General features: G+C 36.6%; 1 protein-coding gene across 2 annotated transcripts in view; it reads right to left on the reverse strand.

The window, feature by feature from the left end:
• CUBN (cubilin) overlaps positions 1–26,417 on the reverse strand; it is a 273,318-nt gene that overhangs the window by 212,045 nt on the left and 34,856 nt on the right. For both annotated transcript variants that reach the window (XM_007081262.3, XM_042991151.1), the window contains 4 exons: positions 6,786–6,930; positions 6,391–6,569; positions 3,863–4,028; positions 3,298–3,514 (listed from right to left, as the gene is read on the reverse strand). In XM_007081262.3, the coding sequence (XP_007081324.2) occupies positions 3,298–3,514; positions 3,863–4,028; positions 6,391–6,569; positions 6,786–6,930 (707 nt within the window). The remainder of the gene's footprint in view (positions 1–3,297; positions 3,515–3,862; positions 4,029–6,390; positions 6,570–6,785; positions 6,931–26,417) is intronic.

Here is a 26,417-nt window from a genome sequence, read left to right on the forward strand (position 1 = left end):
AAACCAAATATATTTCAGGCACAAAATATTCACAAAGTTGCTGAAGATCATCCTATTCATGATTACTTCCCTGAAATGGTTTTAAGTGTTATACTTACCTGTGTGGCTTGTCGTACATAAGAAGTTTAGTGAAATGAGATAGCAGAAGCTCTACTAAGTCACTGTACATCATATGAATTAACTTCTTAACAAAAATGTAATAAACTTACACAACAGCGGGAAACCATATACCATAAACTACAGTTTATAAACTATAGTCAACTCTATCATTGGAGGCATTATGACTTTGAGCAGATGACTCAACCTTGGCGCCTCAGTTTTCCCTTCTCTAAAATGGGGGTCATGATAGTAACTACTTCACAGAATTTCATAGAATTGTTTTCAGAATTTTGAGTTAGTATACTGTATAGAAGAGGCTTAGAACAGTGCCTAGAATAGTGAGCCCTATAGAGGTGGACTCTATTATCTTTAAACACCTGGTCTGTGCAGAGGTAAAAGTTTGGTTACTGAGCCATGTTAAATTTTTGCCTAATAGAACGAATGTGACTCAGAAAAACTATTCTAATAATGCTGAAAATAGAGAGTAATGCTCAAATTAATGCTAAAAGATATTCCAAGAGCTTATTTCTAGAGAAACACCTATGAGAGTGATTAGAAAATAGAAATCTCAAATCAAAGCAAATTAACCAAATGGAATCAAAGTAAATTAACCAAATGGAATCAAAGCAAATTAACCAAATGGAATGGCATGGGAAAAATATATAAAAACAAAAATAAGAGGTAGTGTTGAATATGGGAAATAGATGAGTTAAGTTCCGAGGGAGGAAAAGAAAAATCTGCATTGTTAAAGGATTTAATATCTCGATTAAAACAAAGGTAAGTGAATGAAAAATTTACATGTCTTTTTTTTTTTTTAATTTTTTTTTTTAACATTTATTTATTTTTGAGACAGAGAGAGACAGAGCATGAATGGGGGAGGGTCAGAGAGAGAGAGACACAGAATCTGAAACAGGCTTCAGGCTCTGAGCTTTCAGCACAGAGCCTGACGCGGGGCTCAAACCCACGGACCGTGAGATCATGACCTGAGCTGAAGTCGGCCGCTTAACCGACTGAGCCACCCAGGCGCCCCTACATGTCTTTTTATATGCACATATTTACCAAATTTGGGTAAGATTATTACAGCTTATGTCACTCATCAAAAATTATATATTTTGCGGTGACTATGATCAAGTCTCATAAAAAAGAAGAAAAATTGTAAAATGAAAGATTAAGAGAAAAAATGAAGAGGGAGAAAAAACTAGGAGAAGAAATAAGTTTAAGAAAATAATGAATAAAGGGAAAATGTTTAAAATAGATGAGAAAAAATAAAATGAAATGTAAGAAGAAATAAAAAAGAAATCATCAGATCCCCATTTCTAACAAAGATGTAATAACAGGGGCTCGATATAAACTTTTACATGAAACAACTAAAAATGTGGACAAAATATATAAAGCAATGGATCTCAAGACACTGGAAATCAAACAAGAAGGACAATGATTCTTCAGAGACAACAAACAAGTGAGTTTGAAAGCAAAACTGGAAATGATTAAGTTGTTCCCAGGTAACTTAATATATCCTTAAAGAAAGCTCAACATATGTGGAATTTAAGAAACAAAACAAACAAGGGGTGCCTGGTTGGTTCAGTCAGTTGAGCATCTGAATATTGTTTTTTGCTAAGGTCATGATTCCAGAGTTGTGGGATCAAGCCCTGCGTTGGGTTCCACACTGAGCATGGAGCCTGCTTAAGATTCTCTCTCTCTCTCTCTCTCTCTCTCTCCCTCTCTCTCCCTGTCTCTAGCTCTAGCTCTAGCTCTAGCTCTTTCTGCCTTTTTCCCTACTCTCGAAAGAAAGAAAGAAAGAAAGAAAGAAAGAAAGGAAGAAAGAAAGAAAGAAAGAAAGAAAGAAAGAAAGAAAGAAAGAAGCAAGCAAAGGGGGAAGAAAAGGAGTGAGGCAAACCAAGAAACACACTCTTAACTATAGGGAACAAATGGTGGTTACCAGAGGGGAGGTGGGTGGGAGGATGGGTGAAATAGGTGATGAGTGCACTTGTGATGAGCACTGGGTGTTGTATGGAAGTGTTGAAACACTATACTGTACACCTGAAACTAATATGACACTGTATGTCACTAACTGGAATTGAAATAAATACTTAATAAAAAAATAAACCTCAAAAACACATATAGGAATACAATAATGTCCAGTACACAAAAATACAAATTTGAAAAAATATCTGGCATCTTATCAAATATTACCAGGCATGAAAAATAAGAAAGTAGAGTCCATAATGAGAAGAAAATTTTATCAATCAGAGCACAGCAAGAAATGACATCGATGACTGGATTAGCAAACAAAAATATTAAAATACTTATAACTGTATCCTAAAGATTTAAGAAGCAAGAGGAAAAAAATAATGTGTAGAGACATGGAAGATATAAAGATGGCCCAAATTGAATTTCCAGAAATGAAAACTATAATGTCTAAGATGAAAGATACACTTGGTAGGATTAATAGCATAAGAGACACTGCAGAAGAGAAGATTAGCACCCTCGAATACACAGCAATAGAAGCTTTCCAAAATGAAACACCCAGAGAACAAAAACTCAAAATCTAATGAACAGAGTTCATGAATGAATTCTGAGACAATATCAAAGGGCCTAAGACACCTATAACCAGAGTCCCCAAGGGGACTAAACTAATGGCCCCCTAATTTTTCAATTTGATAAAACTACTGTATTTCAAGAAAAAGTATTTCAAGAACTAATGGCCAAAAAATTTTCAATTTGATAAAACTATAATCGCTCAGATCCTAGAAGCTCAATGACAAAAAATTATGCTAAGAAAAGCCAGACCCCCCCCCCAAAAATACATACAATATAATTCCATATTTATACAACTCCAGAATATGCAAGCTAATTTACAGCAATAGAAATGGTGGTGCTTTCCTAGGGGTGGGGATGAAGGATGGAAGTAAGGAATTATAATAGTCAGAAAGTTAGAGGAGTGATGGATGTGTACATTACCTTGATTTTTGTAATGTTTTCATGGGTATGCTTAACTTACACAAAACTGAATGGCTGAAGACTAAGGCTACAGAGCAGTAAGTAGTGAAGCAGAAATGGTCATTAAGAAGCGTGTTGATCTCATCTGGTTTTTATGACACAACATGGTACATTTTAACATCCTTCAACACAATAGGAAAGAAAGAAAGCAGGAAACTTTTGTGTTAAGAAAAATAAATAAAAACAAAACATTCTCACCTCCCAAGAAATGTCCCAGAACCAGTGTCATAAACTTCCAAGTAGTCATTTGTGCAATTGTAATGAAACTCCAGATGAAATCTCCTGAATATCAAATGAATCAGGTAGCCAGGTTGGACTAATATATGCCAAGTACAGTTGATGCCATGAGGGTAGATATTTGGGTGGCCAGGACTTTGAATGATTCCTGTTGATTCTGTGAGAATTTTTCCACATGCTGTTGAAATAAAAATAATCATCATTATTAGAACCAGGAACCAACAAGCTACCTGAAAATTCAAACTAAAACAATTGGACCATAACCTCTTAAAAGCTGAAAAAGAAAAATGTTCCCCATATGCCACTTAAGTGAACTTAGGTCCTCCCTTATTAATAGAAATCAGTTAACTATTGATATGTACTGATTAAGAAATATATTTTTTCTTTGGCTTTGAATGTACTTTAAAATTTTTACAATGTAGATAACTACACATCTACAGTGTAGATGAATTTTCTATAATAATTTATTTCCACTGTTTACTTTTTCTGCCAAGAGACAAATCAGGAGAAAAAATCAGTATCTTACCTAATTCTGCAGTACTGAATTTAGCCATGAAACCACGATTTTCAGTAGAAGAACTTTTCACAAATATGACATAAAGAAAATTGTACACAGATGTTATAAATGAAGGTATGTCTGTGCCACAATATTTTTTATTTTCAGGAGAACCCAAAATGGAACTACTACCAATCTAGTAAAAAAAAAAAAAGATATATTTAAATTTATTTTGTTAGGTATTATTTTTGAAAATTGCTTTGAAAATAATTATTTTTGAAATATTTTTATCAATGCAGTAAAAATAAATTGTAGCCACCACCAAAGAAACTCTATATCCATTATCAGTCATTCCCCATTTCTGAACCCCAGGCTCAGATTGTCCATTCTGGGCATTTCAAATAAATAAAATCACACACTACATGGTCTTGTGTGACTATCTTCTTTCACTCCATCTGTTTTCAAAATTCATCCATGTAACATGTGTCATTTCTTCATTCCTTTTTAATGACCTATAATATTCCATTATATGGATATACCACTTTTATTAATCCATTCATCATTTGATGGAAATTTATATTGTTTCTACTTTTTGGCTACCAAGAATAATGAGTATAGTCATTTATGTATGAATTTTTGTGTGGACATGTATTCATTTCCTTTGGATATACACCAGAAGTGGAATTCCTGGATCAAATGATAAATGATAATTTCTAGATCAAATGTTTATTTTTTTGTGGAACTTGCAATTGTTTTCCAATGTGACTGTACCATTTTATATACTTACTAGCATTGAAAGTGTAAAAGATTCCAATTTCTCTATATCCTTGTCAACACTCATTATTTTATGACTTCATGATTATAGCCATCCCAGTGCTTGTGAAGCAGCATCTCATTACGGTTTGATTTGTATTTCCCTGAAGATTAGTGATACTGAGCATTGTTTCATATGATTATGGGGTATTTGTATATCTTCTTTGGAGAAATATATATTTAGATTATTTACCCATTTTAAAAATTAAATTGCTTTTAATTTTGATGAAGTCAAATTTTTCTATTTTTTCTTTTGTTGTGCTCTTTGTGTAATATCTAAGAAGGCTTGGCCTAACCTAGGTGACAATGTTTTCTTCTAAAGTTTCATTGTTTTAGCTCCCACATATAGGTCTATGATCCATTTTTAATTAATTTCTGTGTATGGTGTAAGGAAGAGGTCTGCTCTCATAATTTTGCATGTGGATATTAAGCACCTTTTGTTGAAAATACTATTTTTTCTCACTGAAATGTTGTGGCACCCCTTTCCAGAACCATAAAGGTTGCTGGCCATAAAGGTATGGATTTATTTCTATATTTCCAATTCTATTCTATCGTTCCATATTTTTGTCCTTACTCAACTAACATACTATCTTTATTACTGTAGCTTTGCTCCAGGTTTTAAAATTGGTTAAGTGTGAGTCTTCCAACTTGGTTCTTCTTTTCCAAAAATGCTTTCTGGCATTTCCATATGAATTTTACAATCAGCTTGTGAATTTCTGCAGAACGTGTCGGCTGGGATTTTGATAGGGATTAAATGGAATCTTGAGATATATTTGGGGAGTACTACCAACTGAACAACATTAAGTCTTCTAATCCATGAACATGGGATGTCTTTCCACTTATTTAGGTCTTTAATTTCCTTCAACAATGCTTTGAGAGCACAAGTTTTACATGTCTTTTTAAAGACGTATTTCTCAATGTTTATTCTTTTTTTATACTGTTGTAAATGGCATTGTCTGCTTGGTTTCATTTTCAACTTGTTCATTGCTAGTGTATAGAAAAGCAAATGACTTTCATATTTTGATCTTGTATCATGCAACTTGCTGAATATGTTTGTGTGTGTGGATTCCTTCTAATAGTTTGTGTGTATGTATGTGTGGATTCCTTTTGATTTTCTATATACAAGATCATGTCACCTGTGAAGAGAGTTAGTTTTACTCCTTGCTTTTCATTTTGAATGCATTTTCACTCCTTTTATTTGCTCAATTGCCCTAGCTAAAATTTCCAGCATAATGTTAAATAGAAGTAGTGAGAACAGACATCTTTGCCTTTTTACTGACAATAAGGGCAAAGGATTTAGTGTTTTATCATTAAATATGATGCTAGTTATGGGCTTTTTATACATGCCCATTTTGGGATGAAGGAAGTTCCCTTCTATTGCTAGTTTGTTGAGTATTTTTATCATGAAAAGATGCTGAATTTTGTCAAGTGCTTTTTTTGCATCTATTGAGGTAATCATGTGGAGAGTTTTTCCTTTATTTTATTTTACATCACTGATTTTTGAATATATACCAACCTTACATTCCTGGGGTAAATCCCACTTGGTCATGGTGTATATTCCTCCTTATATGCAGCTGAATTCAGTTAGCTAGTATTTTGTTGAGGATTTCTGCATCTATATTTATAACAGATATTGGTCTATACAAACTAGTTTTGTTTCATATAGCTGATCTGAGGATAACATGACATAATATTTTTAATTATATTCCACCAAATACAAATATCCAAAGTTATTTCACTCTTACCTCAATATAATCTGTATCACAGTGGGCAGAATTTCCTATTTCAAAGGCAGTGAAGTTGAGAATAACTACTTGGCTTTGGGGTTGGTAGATTGTCCACCTGCAGACCCTTTCTCCTGGGTACACATTAGGATAAAAAGGTGAGCGAATGACCCCTTCTCCAGTTAATTCTCCTCCACAAGCTGTAAATATGAAAATGATAGTAGAGTTTGTTCAGAGATAAATGATTTTTGCCTTTATGTTCATTGCGAAGTTTAATTCTGCATAGAAATATAAAGGAATGCAATCTTACTATTAGAATTTTTTCCTTGCCACTAAAGGACATAAAAATGACTACATTATTTCAAGAAATTAAAATGTTACAGTCAGACAAATTAGAGACTTAAAAATTTTCTTACCAACTTGATAAACAGCTCTGAAACTAGCTCTCACAACTGAAACATCTATTTTAAGCCTGATCCAGATACTATTAGTAATGGATTTAATCTGAGAGAGAGTTTCATTGCCACAGGCTTTTCCAAGCAAGGTTTGATCATCTCGAACCTAAAGAGAAAAATAAAACATATCTGTAACCCTAATCAACAAAATTACCTTGGCAATGGTGGATTATTTGGAGATGAAAAAGTGGCACTTTAAAAAGAAGTTATAATCTAACTTGGGTTACATATTTATATTATTTTTGAAAGTAATCAATGGGTCATTTTTTTAGCACCATGCAATAACATTAAATATTGATAATATCTTAAACCAAAAACAAATCCAAAAGCATGTATTTAAACTGTTCTCCTAATAATTTCTACAATGTCAAAAGGGATATAAATGTACAACTTCTGATTATTTAGAAAACAACAAAATGTGAGAATATGATATACCAAAATATGCGAGTGTCAGCCACATCTGTAATTAAAGTAAGTCACAGATTAAACTGCTTTTATTAATGAAAGAAAGAGACAGAAATGTAGATTACAGAAAGAAGATTAAAGGAGTCCACTTAAAAAATTGGAAACAGGTATTAAAATGAGGGGTAATAAAGTAAAAGTGAAACCTAATAAATAAAATACAAAAGAAAGTTGAATTCAAGAATACATTCAAGAACTGCATTGGGGAAGTAGTTTGGGGGATGGGGATATTTAAGACATATCTTTGTCAATAAAGATAAAAGAAAATAAAGAAAAAATAAACACAAATACACAAATCCAAAATGAGAAAGATGATACAAATACACAGATACTGATACATTCATTTCCTATGAATAATAATTCTTTGTAAAACTCTATGCTAATACAGTTGAATGTTCTGTAAATAATTATTTACAGAAAAAATAGAAATTACTAAAATTATCTCAAGGAGAAGGAAAATAAAATCTGAGTAGACAATAAACCATGGATTAAATTGAAAACATTATCAAATAGCTACGTCCCACCGCCCGCCAAAAAAACTTCCAGGAGATGCTCTACCTTGTCAATTATTTCAAGCTTTTAAGGAGCAGATAATTGTCACATATAATTTGTTCTAAGGTACCCTCACATATGGAACAATCTCCAACTAATTGCTCTCAGAACCATCTTACTAATTCCAACAGAGAATAATACAAATGAAACTATGCATTGATCTCCCCTATTTACACCTATATAAAAATCTTAAACGCAATTCTAGAAAAACAAATTCGCTTCATCATTAGGCTTATAAACCAGTCATATGTGGGAATTTGAATAATGCAAGGATTATTTGAAATTACAAGTTATAAATTAAGCTAATCAATGGATCCAATAAGATAAACCATCTGTTTCCATAGATGTAAAAAAGAAAGAAAGAAAGAAAGAAAGAAAGAAAGAAAGAAAGAAAGAAAGAAAAGAAAAGAAAAGAAAAGTAAAGAAAAGAAATGTCAGCATTCCTGTTTATTAAAAGCAAAACTCTTAGAAAATTAGGAGGAAAAGAAAATTTCCTTCATACAATAAAGACCACCCGTTGTAAATCAATAGTCAGTGTCTTATATTGGCCATAAGCACAGTCTATGGAGTCATACAGACCAGGCCAAAGCCTCTGCACTCTTGAGCAATCTACTAAATCTAAGCCCAACTCATGGGCTTGTTCACATGAAACACTAGGATGAATTCCTTAGCAAAATGCCTAGTAATAAAAAATGTGAACTGAAGAATAGCTATTGCTCTTGTTGACATTTTTAGAGGTGAAACAATAGAGGGTCCTCACAAAACCAGGAATTATTCTACGAATATAGATACTACTCCTGTTACATAGAATTCTTTTGAGAGGTCTAGCCATCCAAATATTAATTCATTCCCTCAACTAACATGATCAAGGCATCAGAAAGTGCCAGGCCCTGTGCAGGTGACGGTGCTGTGAAGGACAGTCAGCACGCTCAAGGATTCTAGAATAAGCAAGCATGTTTTTCTAAGAGCATTAGTGTCATGTTTGGGAAAGTACAAGAGGCTATATTACTACTTAACACGACGGGTCTCGATAGGTAGTGAGACATTTGAGAAATCGGTGAAGGCATTTTTTTGTTTTTGTTTTAATCAGTCAACACAATAGTGGTAAGGCATTATTGCATTTAGTGGCTGGGGACCAAAGATACTGAACACCCTGAAAAGTGAGAGACAGACACACCCCAAAATTCTCCTATTTCCTGTGTGACCTTCACGTAGTGGCAGTTCTGTTACTAAGTATAAAACCTAGCTCTATTTTACATACTAAACCCAAAATATTTTTGCCCAATTTTAACACACACTGAATTTTCCAAGATTATAAGTTTTGTTTTGTTTTCCTGGAAATCTGACAAGAGTTGGTAGCCATTTCAGAAGATTTGTCACCAACCTACACAGCCACGTCAGCCTGGGTTTGTACGGTGGCATTCACAGTGATTCAAAGAGAACATTTAAGGTTTCATTTTGTCTTCTAGTGCAGCTTGCCCAGGCTTTTAACTTAATGACATAAGGAAATATATATTTTACATTATTTCTCCTAAATCCTATACTTCCAACTTTATTTATATATATATATATGTGTATTCAGGCTATATCATCTATGATTTTCATTTCAGAATAAAGAAACAAGTAATATAAAAAGGCCTTAAAGGAAACTGACTTTACCCTAAAACCCTGAACTCAAACAGGGCATCATAGAATATTTGTCAGTGGAAATAACCTTTAAGTTGAGATTTGAAGGATTACCCAGGCTGAGGAAAATAGGCAATAAAGGGAAGATTTTAAAAGTCTGATACTCAAAGCAGAGGGCGAGGGGAGGGATATGGTTGCTCACATCCATAACTGGTGGAAGCATATATAAATTTCTGGAAAATAATTCAACTATGTATTAGGAGGAGTCTTCAAAATGTTCATGTGGGACTCAGTAACCTCACTCCTTAACATCCATCATTCGGAAATCATTCGAGATACAGGCAAAGACACACAAGGATTCCGATTGAAGTTGCTCTATAATTAGAATATTGAAAATACTCCAAGTGTCTAATAATAGGAGGGTGATTAAATAAATTATGGAACAGCTGTATGATAGAATCTTACACAGATGTTAAAAATCACATCCCTCTCCACTGACTCATAACCAAACCAGTTTGTTTCTATGAGCCGTAACATGAATTTTGCATATTGTCTTAAAGTTATGCTAAATATCTCTCTAACCAAACAGATCTCTGGGGGAGGAGATAACGTCTGTCATGCCTTTAGCATCTAACAGACCTTTGCAAACAGGTATTTGACAAACGTTTGTTGATTCATTAATTTTAAGGTGTGGTATGATGGTTCAATTTTTGTTAGAGACACAAACATACTGGTTCTTGGAAACCAAGAAGCATGAAACACAGAGTAATATATCACCCTCCTCTCTGATCCTCTGGGACTCCATGCTCCTCTGTTCAGACTGAAGTCTCTCTTTTGCATTTTGCCTGTTAGAAGATGACAAGAAGGGAGAAAAATGGCCAAATAGCATCAGAGCAAGCTAAAGTGGGCCATTCCCCCGGGACCTTGCTGATGAAATTCAAGGATTTTAGCAAGGAGAAAGGCAGCTGCAGTCCAAATGTTTTAAGAAGAACTTATAGGGCTCAAGGGCCCTAAACCTCGAAGGTACAATTGATTTGGGCTGCATTTCTCTCTCTCTGTGGAAATGAAACCTTATTAATTCTGAATGGCAGTATTCTCTGTGGATCCTGGACATGACAATATCTTAACCACAAATCCTTTGAAAGAGACAAATAAAGTTCATCAAATGTTCTAAAGTGATCCCCAATATTTGTTGCAGCCCATTCTGCATTCAATATTATAGGACTTATAAATTTGCATGCCGCCACCGCCCTACAAAAATACACTCTTTTCTTTGTGCTTAGGCACCAGGATAGACTGTATTCTTTTTCCTAAATATTTATATTCCTCCCTGTTAGGGGATCTAACATCTCTGCTCATTGCCATGTAACTTACAGCACCTTCCCATGGAGAATTAATACTTATTCTTTCCATTGACTGGGCTTGGACTTAGGGTTTGCTTTGCCCAGCATAACATGAGCAGAAGTGATAATGCCATCTATCTCCAAGCAGAAGCTTTGGGAGTAACTGAAGGATTCAACCATCTTTTACTTTCCTTTATTGTTTTTTTTAATGTTTATTTATTTATTTTTGAGAAAGAGAGAGAGAGCACATGAGAGGGAAGGGGCAGAGAGAGAGAATCTCAAGCAGGCTCCGTGCCACCAGTGCAGAGTCTGATGCAGGTCTCGAACTCATGAACCGTGAGATCATGATCTAAGCTGAAATCAAGAGTCAAGACGTTTAACCGACTGAGCCACCCAGGTGCCCCTTTTTCTTTCTTTTCTTACGAGATCAAGAACCCGGGTCCCAGGGACAAATGGAACAGAGTGAACTGCCTGGCAACAGAACTGTCACTGACCCAAAACCAACATGTTTATGTGGGCAAACAATAAACGTATGCTGTTGTAAATCATAGAAATTTTTTGTTTGTTATTGTTTTTGATTTGTTGCGTTGATTGCTATAGACAGTTTGTTATTGCAGTATAATGTACAGAAAAGTGATATGTATTTAAATCTGGATTATATTGGGGCGCCTGAGTGGCTCAGTCGGTTAAGCGTCGGACTTCGGCTCGGGTCATGATCTCACGGTTCATGAGTTCAAGCCCTGTTTCGGGCTCTGCACCGGTGGTGCGGAGCCTGCTTGGGATTCTCTCTTTCTCTCGCTCCACCCCTCCCCTGCTTGTGCTCTCTCTCTCAAAACAAATAAACTTAAAAAAAAAACTGGTTTATGTTAAGAGGTTTTTCTTAACAAGTCAGGTAAAGCCCTGAGCCATCAGAACAAATTCATTCTTTCCAGTGGATCTCATTTGTAAAGAAATGACTAGGGCCAATTCAAAATTCCAGTGTTCTGTGGACCTGGCCCAGGTTTCTCTTTGCTTGCCTTACTTATCCAGCTCAGACTGACTGTTTCAGGCCCAGAGACACAGTGTATAACCCATGACCCATGATCTCTAGCCTATGAAATAACCCAAATGGCTTCTGGTTTTTGCATTCTTGGAGAGAAACTGCTCATTGAAACAATGACAACACAAACAGAGTTCTTACAAACGAACTATTTCCTGGAGAGAAAGCTAAAAAGAACTGGGCCGAGAAACACAGTTCATATGCAATTGAAGGTTGAGCCCTTGGAGCCCAGTCAGCAGTAAGCTTTAACATCTGCAGTGGACCAGGTCCCAAAGCCACATCTCAATCCACGTGCTCAATGTGTTTGTATCTGCCATGTATCCAGATATGTTTCTATATAACAATTCCAAAAATCTATTTAAAGTACTAAATGGATTTAATTCAAAGCAACCAAATATGCGGGCACGTAAGCTCGGCCTAACTAAGAGCTGTAGACAGAACCCTCGCATGCCACAGTGTTTGAACATGCAGCGTCTTGTGAAAGGAGCTTCAGGCTGAAATGCCCCTTAGCTAAATAAAGACTTGATCCTGCAGACCAGTCTCGGGTTAATTTGGGCGTGTAGGAGGAGGATGTGGCCCCACTGCAAATGAGAGGATAAAAAGGTGAGGAATAAGAAATGAGAGAAGCCACGCAGGGATTAAAAGCTATTTCCTTATGTTACTACCATTCATTATTTGTTATTATGTGTCATGATTTCATTTCATTTATTTTTTTTTAATTTTTCTTATGTTTATTTTTGAGAGAGAGAAAGAGAGAGAGAGAGTGAGAGAGACAGAGCATGAGCGGGGGAGGGGCAGAGAGGGTGAGACACAGAATCCGAAACAGGTTCCAGGCTCCCAGCTGTCAACGCAGAGCCGGACGCAGGGCTCAAACCCATGAATTGCGAGATCATGACCTCAGTGGAAGTCAGATGCTTAACCGATTGAGCCACCAGGCGCCCCCTCATAGTTATAATTTTAAAGTGTTGTATGCCTCATGAAACAGTGCCCCTTCTAATATCTCTATCAGTAAACTTATCCTTTATCTAATTTTTTAAAAAATCTCCTTTCCCCAAATCAAGAAGACTTGACTAGTTTCACCTAGAAGTGAGAACCTACATGATCTCAAACTCCATTATGTCACCTTCTCCTCCCTTTTTCTTCTCTCCAACATCACGATCATAATCATCATCCCCTTAACTTTTAGTAACAATTCACACGGGTGCCAGGCACTGTGCTGAAAACATTCTAATTGTTTCCCTTTCCACTGAGCCAGTCTGTGTTCTTTACCTCCATCTACAAAGTCTTACAAGGTCTAGCTCCTGCCTAATTTTTTTCTCTCCCTCTTCTTTGCGATTCCAGCCACACTAGTCTCTTTACAATTCTGAGTTTGTCGAGATTTTTTTTTCTCAATTCACTCTCAAAGGCTGTGTTGGCATTTCCAGCTGGAATCATCCTTCTCTTGACTCGTGGCACTCACTGCTAACTCCTTCTCATCCTCAGACCCAAAATGTGACATCTTTGGGGAAGATATTTCTAACCATTCAATTGAAGTCATCAGCCCTATGATTTTCTCCCATGGGACTGTTTCTTTCCTTCATGGTATGTTTCCCAACCTGAAATTACATAGTTGGGTGCTTGCTTGTTTAATATCTATTTTTTTTCATGTTTATTTCCCAGAGAGACAGAGAGAGAGAGAGCGAGAGAGCGAGTGGGGGAGGGGCAGAGAGAGAGGGAGACACAGAATCCAAAGCCAGCTACAGGTTCCAAGCAGTCAGCACAGAGCCCGACATGGGGCTCGAACTCATGAACTACAAGATCATGACCTGAGCTAAAGTCAGACACTTAACCGACTGAGCCACCCACGTGCCCCTAATATCTGTCTATTTTAAACACCCATTGCCAAGCACAGTGCCTGGTATCTAAGTCATTTGATAAATATGTAGAGAATGAATAAATAAATTGATGAGCCTTTTAATTCTTTTGAGAAGACTATATTACTATTCCTATTATAGATGAGGAAAACTGAGGCTTGCAGATGATACATATCTTGTCCTTAGTAAAAGAGACAGTTGAAGACCTTTTGCATGTTTCCATGCAATATTGTGTTTGTTCATATCAGAGAGAACTGGTCATCCTCTCGATTTCTCCAGATGGTTTGTAGCACTCCAGATAGGTGCCCTTTCCAACACCCTCTGCATCTCCATGTCCCACTGGGTTTGCAATCTCCCCATGAGCATGCAACTCCTTCACATACAGCAAGGATCTGTTCTGCACAAGGCCTCACACCTCCCAAACTAGGTGGGACTACCATCTCACTCTTTTCCCCGGCTCCCACTACACCAGGCTGTGGGATGCTTTCACCTGAGCAATGGCGTGTTTTGTCACTCCACGACAAAAGACCAGGATGGCCAAGCAATTGTGGAAAGACCGCGCTGACCACAGAGCTAAGATAGTAACCCAGTGTTTCCAGTTGCTGCCAAAACCCCAAATCCAATATGCTCAAGAAGGCAAGCTATTGAATATCACTTCATTTCCCCTTTTTTCCTGCCATCTCTAGAAAGACTATTTCTCTGAGCCAAAATTAATTTCAACACGTGCTTAACTGGAGAACAATACTCCTCGGCCTCCGCTGGTTGTTCGCTTACTGCAGCTGCCTTCCGGTTTCAGTTGTCAGAAGTCTTTCTCTGCCATTGGGGTTTTTACTCTTAAGAATTATTCGGTGAGTCACAGCCATGAGACTGTAACCAGCATGTTCCCTTGAGGATAACAAGTGTCTTCAGGCGGACCAAACGTTATCGTAGCCCTCCCTCAACCAATCTCAAGGATGGAGATGAACAGCTTCAATGCCTAACAAAAAGCAAAAGGAAGCCTTGTGTGGAGATGTGGGAAAGCTGTGTGGGGCCAGCTGGGCGGGGTGGGGAGGGAAGGAGTGGGAAGAAGAGAGGGAAGTGATAAAAGATCAGAGGGAAGATAGGTCTCCAGTCTTTCAGCTTGTTGTACTCCCTCACTCTTCCAATTTTTAGCTCCTTCTTTATAAGCTTGAAGATTTTACCTGGACATTGAGTTTCATCATGTCTCACAGATTTTGATACCTAGCATTTCCTCTTTCTTATTTTCTACATTGTCTTTCATTTCATTTTCTATTTCCTTCCTTAACCCAGTAATTATTTAGGAGAGAGTTTATAGATTTCCAAGTATTTGGACATTAAAAAAAATTTTTTTTATCAATAATTCTAGTTTCATTACGTGTCCCCATGAACTGGGTGGACAGTATACCCACCCCTAGCTGGCAACCTAGCCCATGCAGGAGCATCCGTGGATCTAACTATTTTTTCACTACACCTAGCAGGCGTCTCCTCAATCTTAGGTGCTATTAATTTTATTACTACTATTATTAATATAAAACCGCCCGCTATGTCCCAATACCAAACACCCCTGTTTGTTTGATCGGTTCTAATTACTGCTGTGTTGCTACTTCTATCACTGCCAGTTTTAGCAGCAGGCATCACCATGCTACTGACAGATCGAAATCTAAATACCACATTTTTTGATCCTGCCGGGGGAGGAGACCCCATCTTATATCAACACCTATTCTGATTCTTCGGTCACCCAGAAGTCTATATCTTAATCCTGCCCGGGTTTGGAATAATTTCACATATTGTCACCTACTACTCAGGCAAAAAAGAACCTTTTGGCTACATGGGGATAGTCTGAGCCATAATGTCAATTGGCTTTCTGGGCTTTATCGTATGGGCCCATCACATGTTTACTGTAGGGATAGATGTGGATACACGAGCATACTTTACGTCAGCTACTATAATTATCGCTATTCCTACTGGGGTAAAAGTATTTAGCTGATTGGCCACTCTTCACGGGGGTAATATTAAATGGTCTCCCGCTATACTATGGGCTTTGGGATTCATTTTCCTATTCACCGTAGGGGGCTTAACAGGAATTGTACTAGCAAACTCCTCATTGGATATTGTCCTTCACGACACATACTACGTAGTAGCCCACTTCCACTACGTCTTGTCAATAGGAGCAGTATTTGCTATTATAGGGGGCTTCGTTCACTGATTCCCCTTATTCTCAGGGTATACTCTTGATAATACTTGGGCAAAAGTTCATTTTACGATCATGTTCGTAGGTGTCAATATAACACCTACGTTATAAATAACACGTACGTGTTATATAAATATAACACTCTACGTGGTAAAGAGATATGCGTACAATTTTTGTTTTGTGAAGTGGCTGGGATTGGCAAGAGGTCTAAAATATGGCTAATATGGGGGCGCATGGGTGGCTCAGTCAGCTAAGAGTCCGACTCTTTATCTCAGCATATGTTATGATCTCATGGTTTGTGAGTTCGAGGCCCAAGTCTGGTTCCACACTCACAATGCAGAGCCTGCTGGAGATTCTCTCTCTCCCCACCTCTCTCTCTGCCCCTCCCCTGCTCGTACATGGAGCTCTCTCTCTCTCTAAAAAATAAATTAATTAATTAATTAATTAATTAATTAATTAAAAAATAAAATAAAACATGGTTAATGTCATTCAATGACACTTGAAGAATAGGTACACATTCCCTATATTTCAGACAACAAATTAGTATAACTTACTTCTCTCTATTTTATTAGAGTCTTCAACTCTTCTGTGCCATTGTTCTCTGTTTGCTTTCCACTTCTAAGAAGGAACAACCTTCTCAGAAGCCCTCCTATTTCCTCAGAAGGCACTTCTGCTTCCCCTTCCCTTATCTGCCTCTCTTATGTGGTTCCCTTTCCACTTACCAGAATTCTTGGCTACCAAGGGGTCAGAGGATCCAGGATTGGTCAAGGAGATTCTATTCATTTCTTTCTATATCCCATTTCAAGCCCTGTCCTTAGCATCATATAGGCTTCTAAAATTATTATTCAGCCTACTACTTGCACTCTCTGGGATTAAAAATTAAACTTTCATGACTTCCTTATGTGTCCTTCACTTAGAGTTCTGACGGCTTAAATCACTTATGAAATATTGATGAGAGGTGCTTTTTTTTCTGGAAAGATGCTTCTGCCCGATTCATTGATTTGTTCCATACAATGTAAAAGCTCTCTTTGCCAAAAACAGATGAACTAACAGTTGATCTGTTCTTGCTATGCTCAGTATTTTGTTACCGGCCACATTACATCACCCATGGGCAATGTGTGTTTTTAAAAGCAGAAACTTTAGTTGAGAGAGAGATATAAATCCAAGAATTAATTCATAAATGTGTGCTTCTTATTAAACAAAAGAAAAATAAAGATATGCTATACTGGGTCTGGCCAATACCACATTTATTATCTTCTATAGTTAAATTTTATTCTCAATAAAAGTTTTACAGAGCTCTCTTACTGAGCAAAAATTCTTTCAAAACTACACTATACATGAAAAAAGATAGACTAGGCAATAACATCGTCATTTAAAGGATATATTCACATGGCAAAAGCCAACTGGAACTACAGAATGAGAAGATCTAGGATTTTTAGAGGGGCATCTATTCCTTCAAAAGAAAGTTTTCTATTATCATTCTCCCAGATCTCTCTAGAATTCCCTCTCTGCTTTTCACTCTTTCTAAAATTTTAGGTGGTCTTTTCTCTCTCATAGAGTTAGTAAATGGCAAAGTCATCTGCTCTCCAAACCATTAATGTACCTAAAATACCATTATTCTTTTTTTATTCCTTTGCTTAAACATTAACTTTTTAGATATACCTTTAAAAAATGAAACCATCATTTCAGGGAGCAATATATTGATTCATAATAATGCCATTTGAATTTGGTTCCAGCACCACGTTCTTCCATGCCTACTGTCTGAAGGATATGAAAAGAAATATACGTACTTTTTAAAAATAAAATGGGTTAATTCACAAATTACCCCAATAGAGGGATATGATTTACTGGCAAGAAATTGATGTGAGTCAACATATGTCTATCCAGAATCCCATGAAGGTACCTCTAAATCCTATTCTGACAGTAACTAGAGTTTGATCTTTGTGACCTCAATTTCCTCATTGGTAAAATTAGGAATTTAAATTAGATGACCTCTGAGGCCCTTGCTGGTGCTAAAATTCTATAAATCAATTGATTGTATGCCTTTAGGATGGTCAAGGACATAATAGAAAATCTATTCAATTATTTAAATCACTATACATGTCCTGTCCTTCTAATAGCACTCTTGTATTTTTTTCCATCAACAACCCCTGAGGGAAATCTGATCAAGACTTTGAGTGTGTGTGCACATCAGAATGTCAATACTCCAATGGCCAGCCATGAAAGGTCTTATCAGCCGTCTCTGAACTGATAAATTCAAGGCAGGAGTTAGAAACTTGGCCTAGGAAAACCTTGCATTCTTATTATGTTTTTAATTGCTGACACTTCTTTTATCATTCACTGCCTTTACTTATTATCACAAAGTTTGAAGGATAGGTAGGGCATCTTGTGGAAGTAGAAACTGAAACATCCAGATGAAGAATTTTCCAAGCTTCTACAGTCATCAAATGACTGAAAAAAATAAATAAGAACTTAGATAAATTAACTATAATCCTCTTCTGGCCATAAAACATTCTCCCACTCCGTTTTATAAAATTAACTCTTTTGATGCTAGTTGTTTTTTTTAATAACTTTCCACAGCAATTCAGAATTCATGTAACGCCTTATGGAAATTCAGTTAGAGAGCACTGCAATGCCAGAGAGGATATATCATTCCAGATGCTTTGATGACTGCTTCGAGTCATTAGAACCACCACATAGCCCCTAATAGAAAGGTACTCAGATTTCCCTAAAAATTAGAATTACAGTTCTTCCTGTCTGAGAAAAGCATTGTGCCTGGTTCCGTGTTATAGTCCTGTGACCAGGGAGCCAAATATGGAATTGGGAAATTCATAAGAGCTTCCTTCTTATGGAAGGTGAGCCACCTTTTGGAGTCATAGCTACACAATTGTGTTTCTGTTCTTATCAGAGAACAGTACAACTGGAACGAATTCAGCGTCCAGCTCCCCTACTCCACAGACATGTAACCATGGGCAAGTGACAACTTCTCTGGGCCTCAGTTTCCTCATATCACAAAGGAATAATAACAGTTGTTGTGAAGATTCAATGAATTAACTCATGTAAAACGTGTATCACATCCAACAGACAGTAGAAAGTTAGTAATGGTTATCTACTTAATTTATTAGAGTGTTTTATAGTAAATCTTATATTTATATTTATATTTTATATAAATTTTATAGTATTTTAAAGGCTTAGAATAGCACTTGGCACATGGTAAGTAGTCTCTAAGTGCAAGCTATTTTTACTGTTCTTAAAGTTAAAAAGCAGATGTTGGAAATTTAATTTTTATTTACATAAATGTACCTAAAATAGATAGCATAAAACTTTAACGTATTTTTTTTTAATTTTTTTTTTAACGTTTATTTTATTTTTGAGACAGAGAGAGACAGAGCATGAACGGGAGGGGCAGAGACAGAGGGAGACACAGAATCGGAAGCAGGCTCCAGGTTCTGAGCCATCAGCCCAGAGCCGGATGCGGGGCTCGAACTCACGGACCGTGAGATCGTGACCTGAGCTGAAGTCGGACGCTTAACCGACTGAGCCACCCAGGCGCCCCAAAACATTAACGTATTTTATAAGATACTTAAGAGAACATAAACGGAATGAGTATACACGTTTACCTCACCATCTAAGTCAAAAGTCTCTGGTTTAAAAAAAAAAAAACAAAAAAACAACTAGGTTGCTGAATCCAGAGAAGCAGTTTAAGATGACAGCATAGAAAGTTCCTGAACTCACCTCCTCCTAGGAACACAACAAGTCTACAGCTACATACAGAAAAATTCCCTCTGAAGACGACCTGAAAAGTACCTGAGCAAGCTCCTCCACAACAAGAAATAAAAGGGGCACATCAAAATGGGAGACACAGTCTCTCCAAAAACACCCATCTCTAGTACAGCAGCCCACGGTTGAGGCATCTCACAATCTCCCTGAGGAGCAAGGGGGTTGTCCCCACATGAGGGACCCAAATCTTGGAACCTACACCAAGGAGATGAGACCCCAAAAATGTCTGGTTTTGAAAACCAGTGAGGCTTAGGTCCAGGAACCATATGGCTGTAAGGGATGGAGACTTCACTCTTCAAGAGCTCACACACAGACTCACTCACCCTGGAACCTAGTACAGAAACAGCAGTTTGAAAAACACTTAGACCATAAGTAAAGGAGATTCATTTACTGTTCTTAAAGCACTTGCCAGAAGAGCAGGAGCCTACAGACTCTCCCTCTGGGGACAGAGACACTGGCAGGTACCATTTTCAGCATTTTCCTTCTAACCTGCTAGTGCTGGTGGGCATGCTCAGACTTTATGTGCTGCACCCCATGAGCCCATCTAAGGTGGACAAGCACCCCACTCCTGTACACCACTATTCAGCAGTTTACCCAAAGTCAGCTAGGTGAGTGCCCCACCCTCATATGCCACTCCACCTTGGCCTTGCCAATGATGACCTAGTGAGCGCCCCACCCCTGCATGCTCCTTCACAGTGGCACCACCAAAGCCAGCCAGCTGATGCAATCCATACAAGGAATGTCCCATGAGAATCTGTCTGGTTCTCATGGCCAGGGGGGATTGGGCCTAGGTCCTATGGGTCTGAAACAAATGGAAAGAAAATTCTTGGCAGGCTATCACCATAGAGCATTGCACAGACAGCAGACTGAAACATATTCCCAGACTTGCTGTGAAAAAGTCCTATCTACCTGACAGGAATTTCAGGTTACGAAAGTGTTCTTGGGAAACAGAGGCTATAGGAAAGCATCTTTGAGCTCGTACTTGATCTTACTACATCTCAACAATACCTCCCAGAAAAAAGTCCAAACACTCATATGGAGCCTTGAAATTTGCAACTGTTGCTAAGGGGACACATCTAGATCACTTGAACCAGAGCCAGCAGAGGGTACAATTGAGGTCCCACAGGATTGTATATATTTGCATACCATAAAAGCTGCTGCCTGAGGATCTAGCCTCTAACCAGCCTGAAACTAAGTGCTGACTGAGATCGCCTCTCGGGAACACTCATAGGTCTTGGCATACTCTCAATAACTGGGACCTACCAAGAAAAAGTCAGGCTGCGTAGACAATCACAAAGGTTTGAAAGACACCGAAGGCTTAGGGCAAGGTTAAATGATAAGGTTTATTTCCTACAAAAGATCATTCATATAAGACCTGGAAAGATAGCTGTTACACCTGATACATAGAAAGGGACACAGAGAGATAAACAAAATGAGGAGACAGAGGAATATGTTCAAATGAAAGAACAAGATAAAACCCTAGGAGTGTGGGCCGGGGGGGGGGGGGGGGGTGGGGGGGGGTGGTAAGGAGGCAGGGAGGGAAATACCTTAAGGAAACAAAGATAAATAGTTTACCTGATAAAGAGTTCAAAGTAATGGTCATAAAGATGCTCACTGACCTCTGAAGAAGAATCCATGAACACAGTGAGAACTTCAACAAAGAGACAGAAAGTATAAGAAAATACCAAACTGAAGCCACAGAAATAAAGAACACAATAACTGCTCTGAAAAATACACTAGGAGGGTTCAACAACATTTGAAGCAGAAGACAGAATCAGGGAGCTGGAAGACAGGACAGTGCAACTCACAAACAGAGCAGCAAGAAGAAAAAAAATTTAAACCAAAAATAGCTTAAAGAACCTATCAGACATCATCAAGTAGAATAACAGCCACATTATAGGGGTCCCCTATGGAGGAGAGAGAGAGAAAGGGGCAGAAAACTTATTTGAAGAAATAATGGCTGAAAAAGTCCCTAATTTGGGGAAAGAAAGAAACATCCAGATCCAGGAAGCCCATAGAGGTCCATAGAAAATGAATACAAAGAGACCCACACCAAGACGCACTATAATTAAAACGTCAAAAGTTAAAGAGAGAATCTTAAAAACAGTAAGAGAAAAACGTGTTATATATAAAGGAACCACCATAACACTGCCAGCAGATTTCTTAGCAGAAAATTTGCAGGCAAGAATTGAGGAGCATATGTTCAAAGTGCTGAAAGAAAACAACTTCCAACCAAGAATACTCTACTCAGCAAGGTTATCATTCAGAATTGACAGAGAGATATAGAGCTTTCCAGATAAATAAAAGCTAAAGGAATTCAACACTAAACAAGTTTATGAGAAAAATTAAAAGAACTTCTTTAAGCTAAAAAGAAAGGGTGCGTATCAGTTACAAGAACAAATATGAAAGTAAAAAATCTCACTGGTAAAGGTAAATATATAGTAAAGAGTGAATTAATCACTTATAATATTAGTAAGAAGATTAAAAGACAAAAGTAGTGAAAAAAATAATGATAACCACAATAATTACTGAAGGGATATACAGAATAAAAAGATGTAAAATGTGACATCAAAAAGATAAAATGTAGTGGGGGTAGTAAAAATGTAGAACATTAGAATGTGTTAAAATTTAATTTGCTGTCAACTGAAAATAAATTGTTATAAATATAGGCTGTTATATGTGAGCCTCATGGTAACCACAAAGCAAAAACCTATAGTAGGTACACAAAAGATAATGAAAAAGGAATCCAAGCATACTACTATAGAAAGTCATCAAACCACAAGAGAATAAGCCAAATAGAAGAAAAAAGGAACAGAGAGTAACTACAGAACACAAAGAAAACAATAAGCAAAGTAGAGTAAGTACATACTTACCAATAATTGCTTTAAATGTAAATGTGCTAAATTCTCCAATACATTGAGGGGATGGATGTATTAAAAAAATAAAAATAGAAAAACAAGGCCCATCTATATGCTGCCTACAAGAGACTCACTTCAGATGTAAGGACACACCTGGGTTGAAAGTGAAGTGATGAAAAAGGATATTTCCCACAAATGGGAACCAAAAGAAAGTTGGGGTAGCTATACAAATATCAAATAAAATAGAGTTTAAAACAAAGATGCTTATAAAAGACAAAGAGAGGCATTACATGATGATTAAGGGGTCAATCCAACAAAAGGTATAACATTTATAAGTATTTATGTACCCAACAGGAAAGAACCTAAATATGTAAAGCAAATACTAACTCACCTAAAGGGAAAAATTGACAATAATAGAGTTTTGGTAGGAAACTTTAGCACCCCATTTACATCGATGGATAGATCATCCAAACAGAAAATTACTATGGAACATCAACCTTAAATGATACATTATACCACATGGACTTGATAGATATATACACAACATTCCACCCCAAAGCATCAAAATATACATTCTCCTCAAGTTCACATGGAACATTCTCCAGGTTGGATCATATGTTAGAACAGAAAACAATTCTCAATAAATATAAGAAGACTGAAATCATATCAAGCACCTATTCCAACTACAATGGTATGAAACTAGAAATCAATTATAAGAAGAAAGCTTTAAAAATCACAAACGTGAAGATTAAACAACATGCTACTGAAAACCAATGGGTCGATGAACAGATCAAAGAATAAATTTTTAAAACTACCTGGAGTCAAACGAAAATGCTAATGCATCATACCAAAATGTATCGAATGCAGCAAGAGCAGTTCTAATAGGCAAGCAAGATTTAGGCTCACCTCACGAAATGAGAAAAATCTCACATAAACCACCTAAGTTGACACCTAAATGAACTAGATAAAGAAAAACAAATTACCTCCGAAATTAGTAGAAGGTAAGAAATAATAAAGATCAGAGTGAAAATAAATGAAACACAGATTTAAAAGAGAGCACAAATTAATCAATGAAACTAATAGCTGGTTCTTTGAAAAGATAAACAAAATTGACAAACATTTAGTGACACTAACTGAGAAAAACAGAGGGCTCAAACAAAAGAAAACCAGAAATGAAAGAGAAGTTATCAGATACCACAGTAATACAAAGGATCATAAGAAACTACTTTGAAAAATTATATGCCAACAAATTGGACAAACTAAAAGAAATGGATACATTCCTAGAAACATATACCTATACTGTATCATGAAAAAGAGAGAATCTGAATAGACCAGCTATTAAAAAAGAGATTGAGCCAGTAGTCAAAAATCAACCAACAATCAAAAGTCCAGGCTTCAGTGATGAATTCTACCAAACATTCAAAGATTTAAAACGTATCCACCTCAAACTCTTTCAAAAATTTGAAAAGTAAGGAATGCTTCCAAACTCATTTTCTGAGTCCAGCATTACCCTAATACCAAAACCAGACAAAAACACCACCAAAAAAAAGGATCGTAGGCCAATATTCCTGATGAACTTAGATGCAAAAATCCTCAGCAAAATATCAATAAACTGAATTCAACAATATATCAAAAGAATCATGTACCACAATCAAGTGTGATTTATTCCAAGGAATGCAAGGATGTTTTAGTACATGCAAATAAATTATTGTGACATACTACATTAACAAAATGAAGGATAAAAATCATACAATCATCTCAATAGATAAAGAAAAAGCATTCGAATAAATTCAACATCCATTCGATTCAACCCCTATCAAAATTCCAACAGCATTTTTCACAGAAAGAGAAAAAACAATCCTCAAATTTGTAGAGAATCACAAAAGATTCTAAATAGCTAAAGCCATACTGAGAAAGAACAAAGCTGGAGGTAGCATGCTCCCTGATTTCAAACTATACTACAAAGCTAGAGTAATCAAAACAGCATAGTATTGGCACAGAAACAGACACAAAGATCAACGGAACAGAATAGAAAACCCAGAAATAGACCCAATTATATTGGGTTTATTATTTACAATGAAGGAGGCAAGAACGTACAATGGGGAAAAGAAATATCTTCAATAAACAGTGTTGATAAAACTGGACCGCCCCATGCAAAAGAATGAAACTGGACCACTATCTTACACTATTCACAAAATTAACTCAAAATGGATTAAAGTCTTGGACATAAGACCAGAAACCACAGAACTCCTAGAAGAAAACATGTGGGAAGCTCTTTGACATCAGTCTTAGCGATATCTTTTTGGATCTGACTCCAGAAGCAATGGCAACAAAAGAAAAATGAACAAAGACTACATCAAACTAAAAAGCTTCTGCAAAGTGAAGGGCACTATGAACAAAACAAAAAAGCAACTTAATGAATGGGAGAAGACATTTGCAGATCATATATCAAATAAATAGTTAAAAACCAAAATATATAAAGAAATCACACAATTCAATAATAAACAAAATCTGATTTAAAAATTGGCAGAAGATCTGAGCGGACATTTTCCAAAGAAGACATACAAATGTTCAGCAGACTCATGACAAGATGTTCAACCTCACTAAATATCCAGGAAATGCAAATCAAAACTGCAATAACTCCTCACACCTGTGCGAATAGTTATGCTCAGAAAGACAAAAAAATAACAAATGTTAGCAAAGATGTGGTAAAAAAAAAAAAAAAGGAACCCTTGTGCACTGTTGGTGGGGGTGTAACCACTATTGAAAACAATATGGAAGTTCCTCAAAAAATTAAAAATACAAGTACAATATGATCCAACAATTCTATTTCTTAGTATTTAACCAAAGAAAAGGAAACCACTAATTTGAAAAAGATATATGCACCTCTATGTTCACTGCAGCATTATTTACAATACCCAAGATATGGAAACAACCTATGTGTCCAATGATAGATGAATGGACAAAGAAGATGAGGAAGAATGAAATCTTGCCATTTGCAACAACACAGATGGACCTCATGAGTGTTACGCTACAAACTTTCAGTCATAAAAGAAATAAACCATGAGGAGGTAATGTACAACATGGGGTCTATAATCAATAATACTGTACTGCAAATTTGAAAGTTACTAAAAATGAAATCTTAAAAGTTCTCATCATACGAAAAAAAGTGTTACTTTGTATGGTTACAGGTAGGTAAATACACTTATGTGGTGATCATTTTGCAACGTATACAAATGTTGAATCATTATGTTGTACACACTTGAAACTAATGTGATGTGTATCTCAACTGCGCTTCAATACAATAAATATTGCTGGGGTGCCATGGTCAGTGTACTTCATTTTTCAGCTAAATCCAGATCTTATGCTAAAATTTTTTGTTTCCTCACCACACATAAAGGAGGGAAGAGGGCAAGGGGTTACAAAGGTTTTTCCTGGAAAAATAAATTGGGTCTAACTCCATGAGCAAACAAAACTGTCAATGCCTCTCTGAGTTTATATAAAATGATTGCACCCAACAAAAAGTGTTTTGTCTTTCTTGCTAAACACTTTAATTTGTGGCTTGACCGATAATTAAGCAAAAGAAATACCAGGCCAGGCAAACAAAAACTGCCTTTTTGTTTCAGATATTCTTTGTTATTACAATAATTACACACACTTAAATCAGAGCTAAAGTTTTTTGAGAAAGCAAGTAGTGCTGATGAAGGAAAAAGAAACTAAAGTCCAAAACAAGGGCTGTTCAACACCCTGACTTCTCTGCCACTGAATAACCAGCTCACCTGGGCAAATCCTTTTCCTTTTCTGGGTTGAGTTTCCTGGACAATCCATGAAAACGATGTCTTATTAGTACAACTTATTAGTCCTTCTTATTTGCACTCACCTTAGTTAT

Source organism: Panthera tigris, chromosome B4 (genome assembly GCF_018350195.1).
Source record: "Panthera tigris isolate Pti1 chromosome B4, P.tigris_Pti1_mat1.1, whole genome shotgun sequence".
NCBI classification, from domain to species: Eukaryota; Metazoa; Chordata; class Mammalia; order Carnivora; family Felidae; genus Panthera; species Panthera tigris.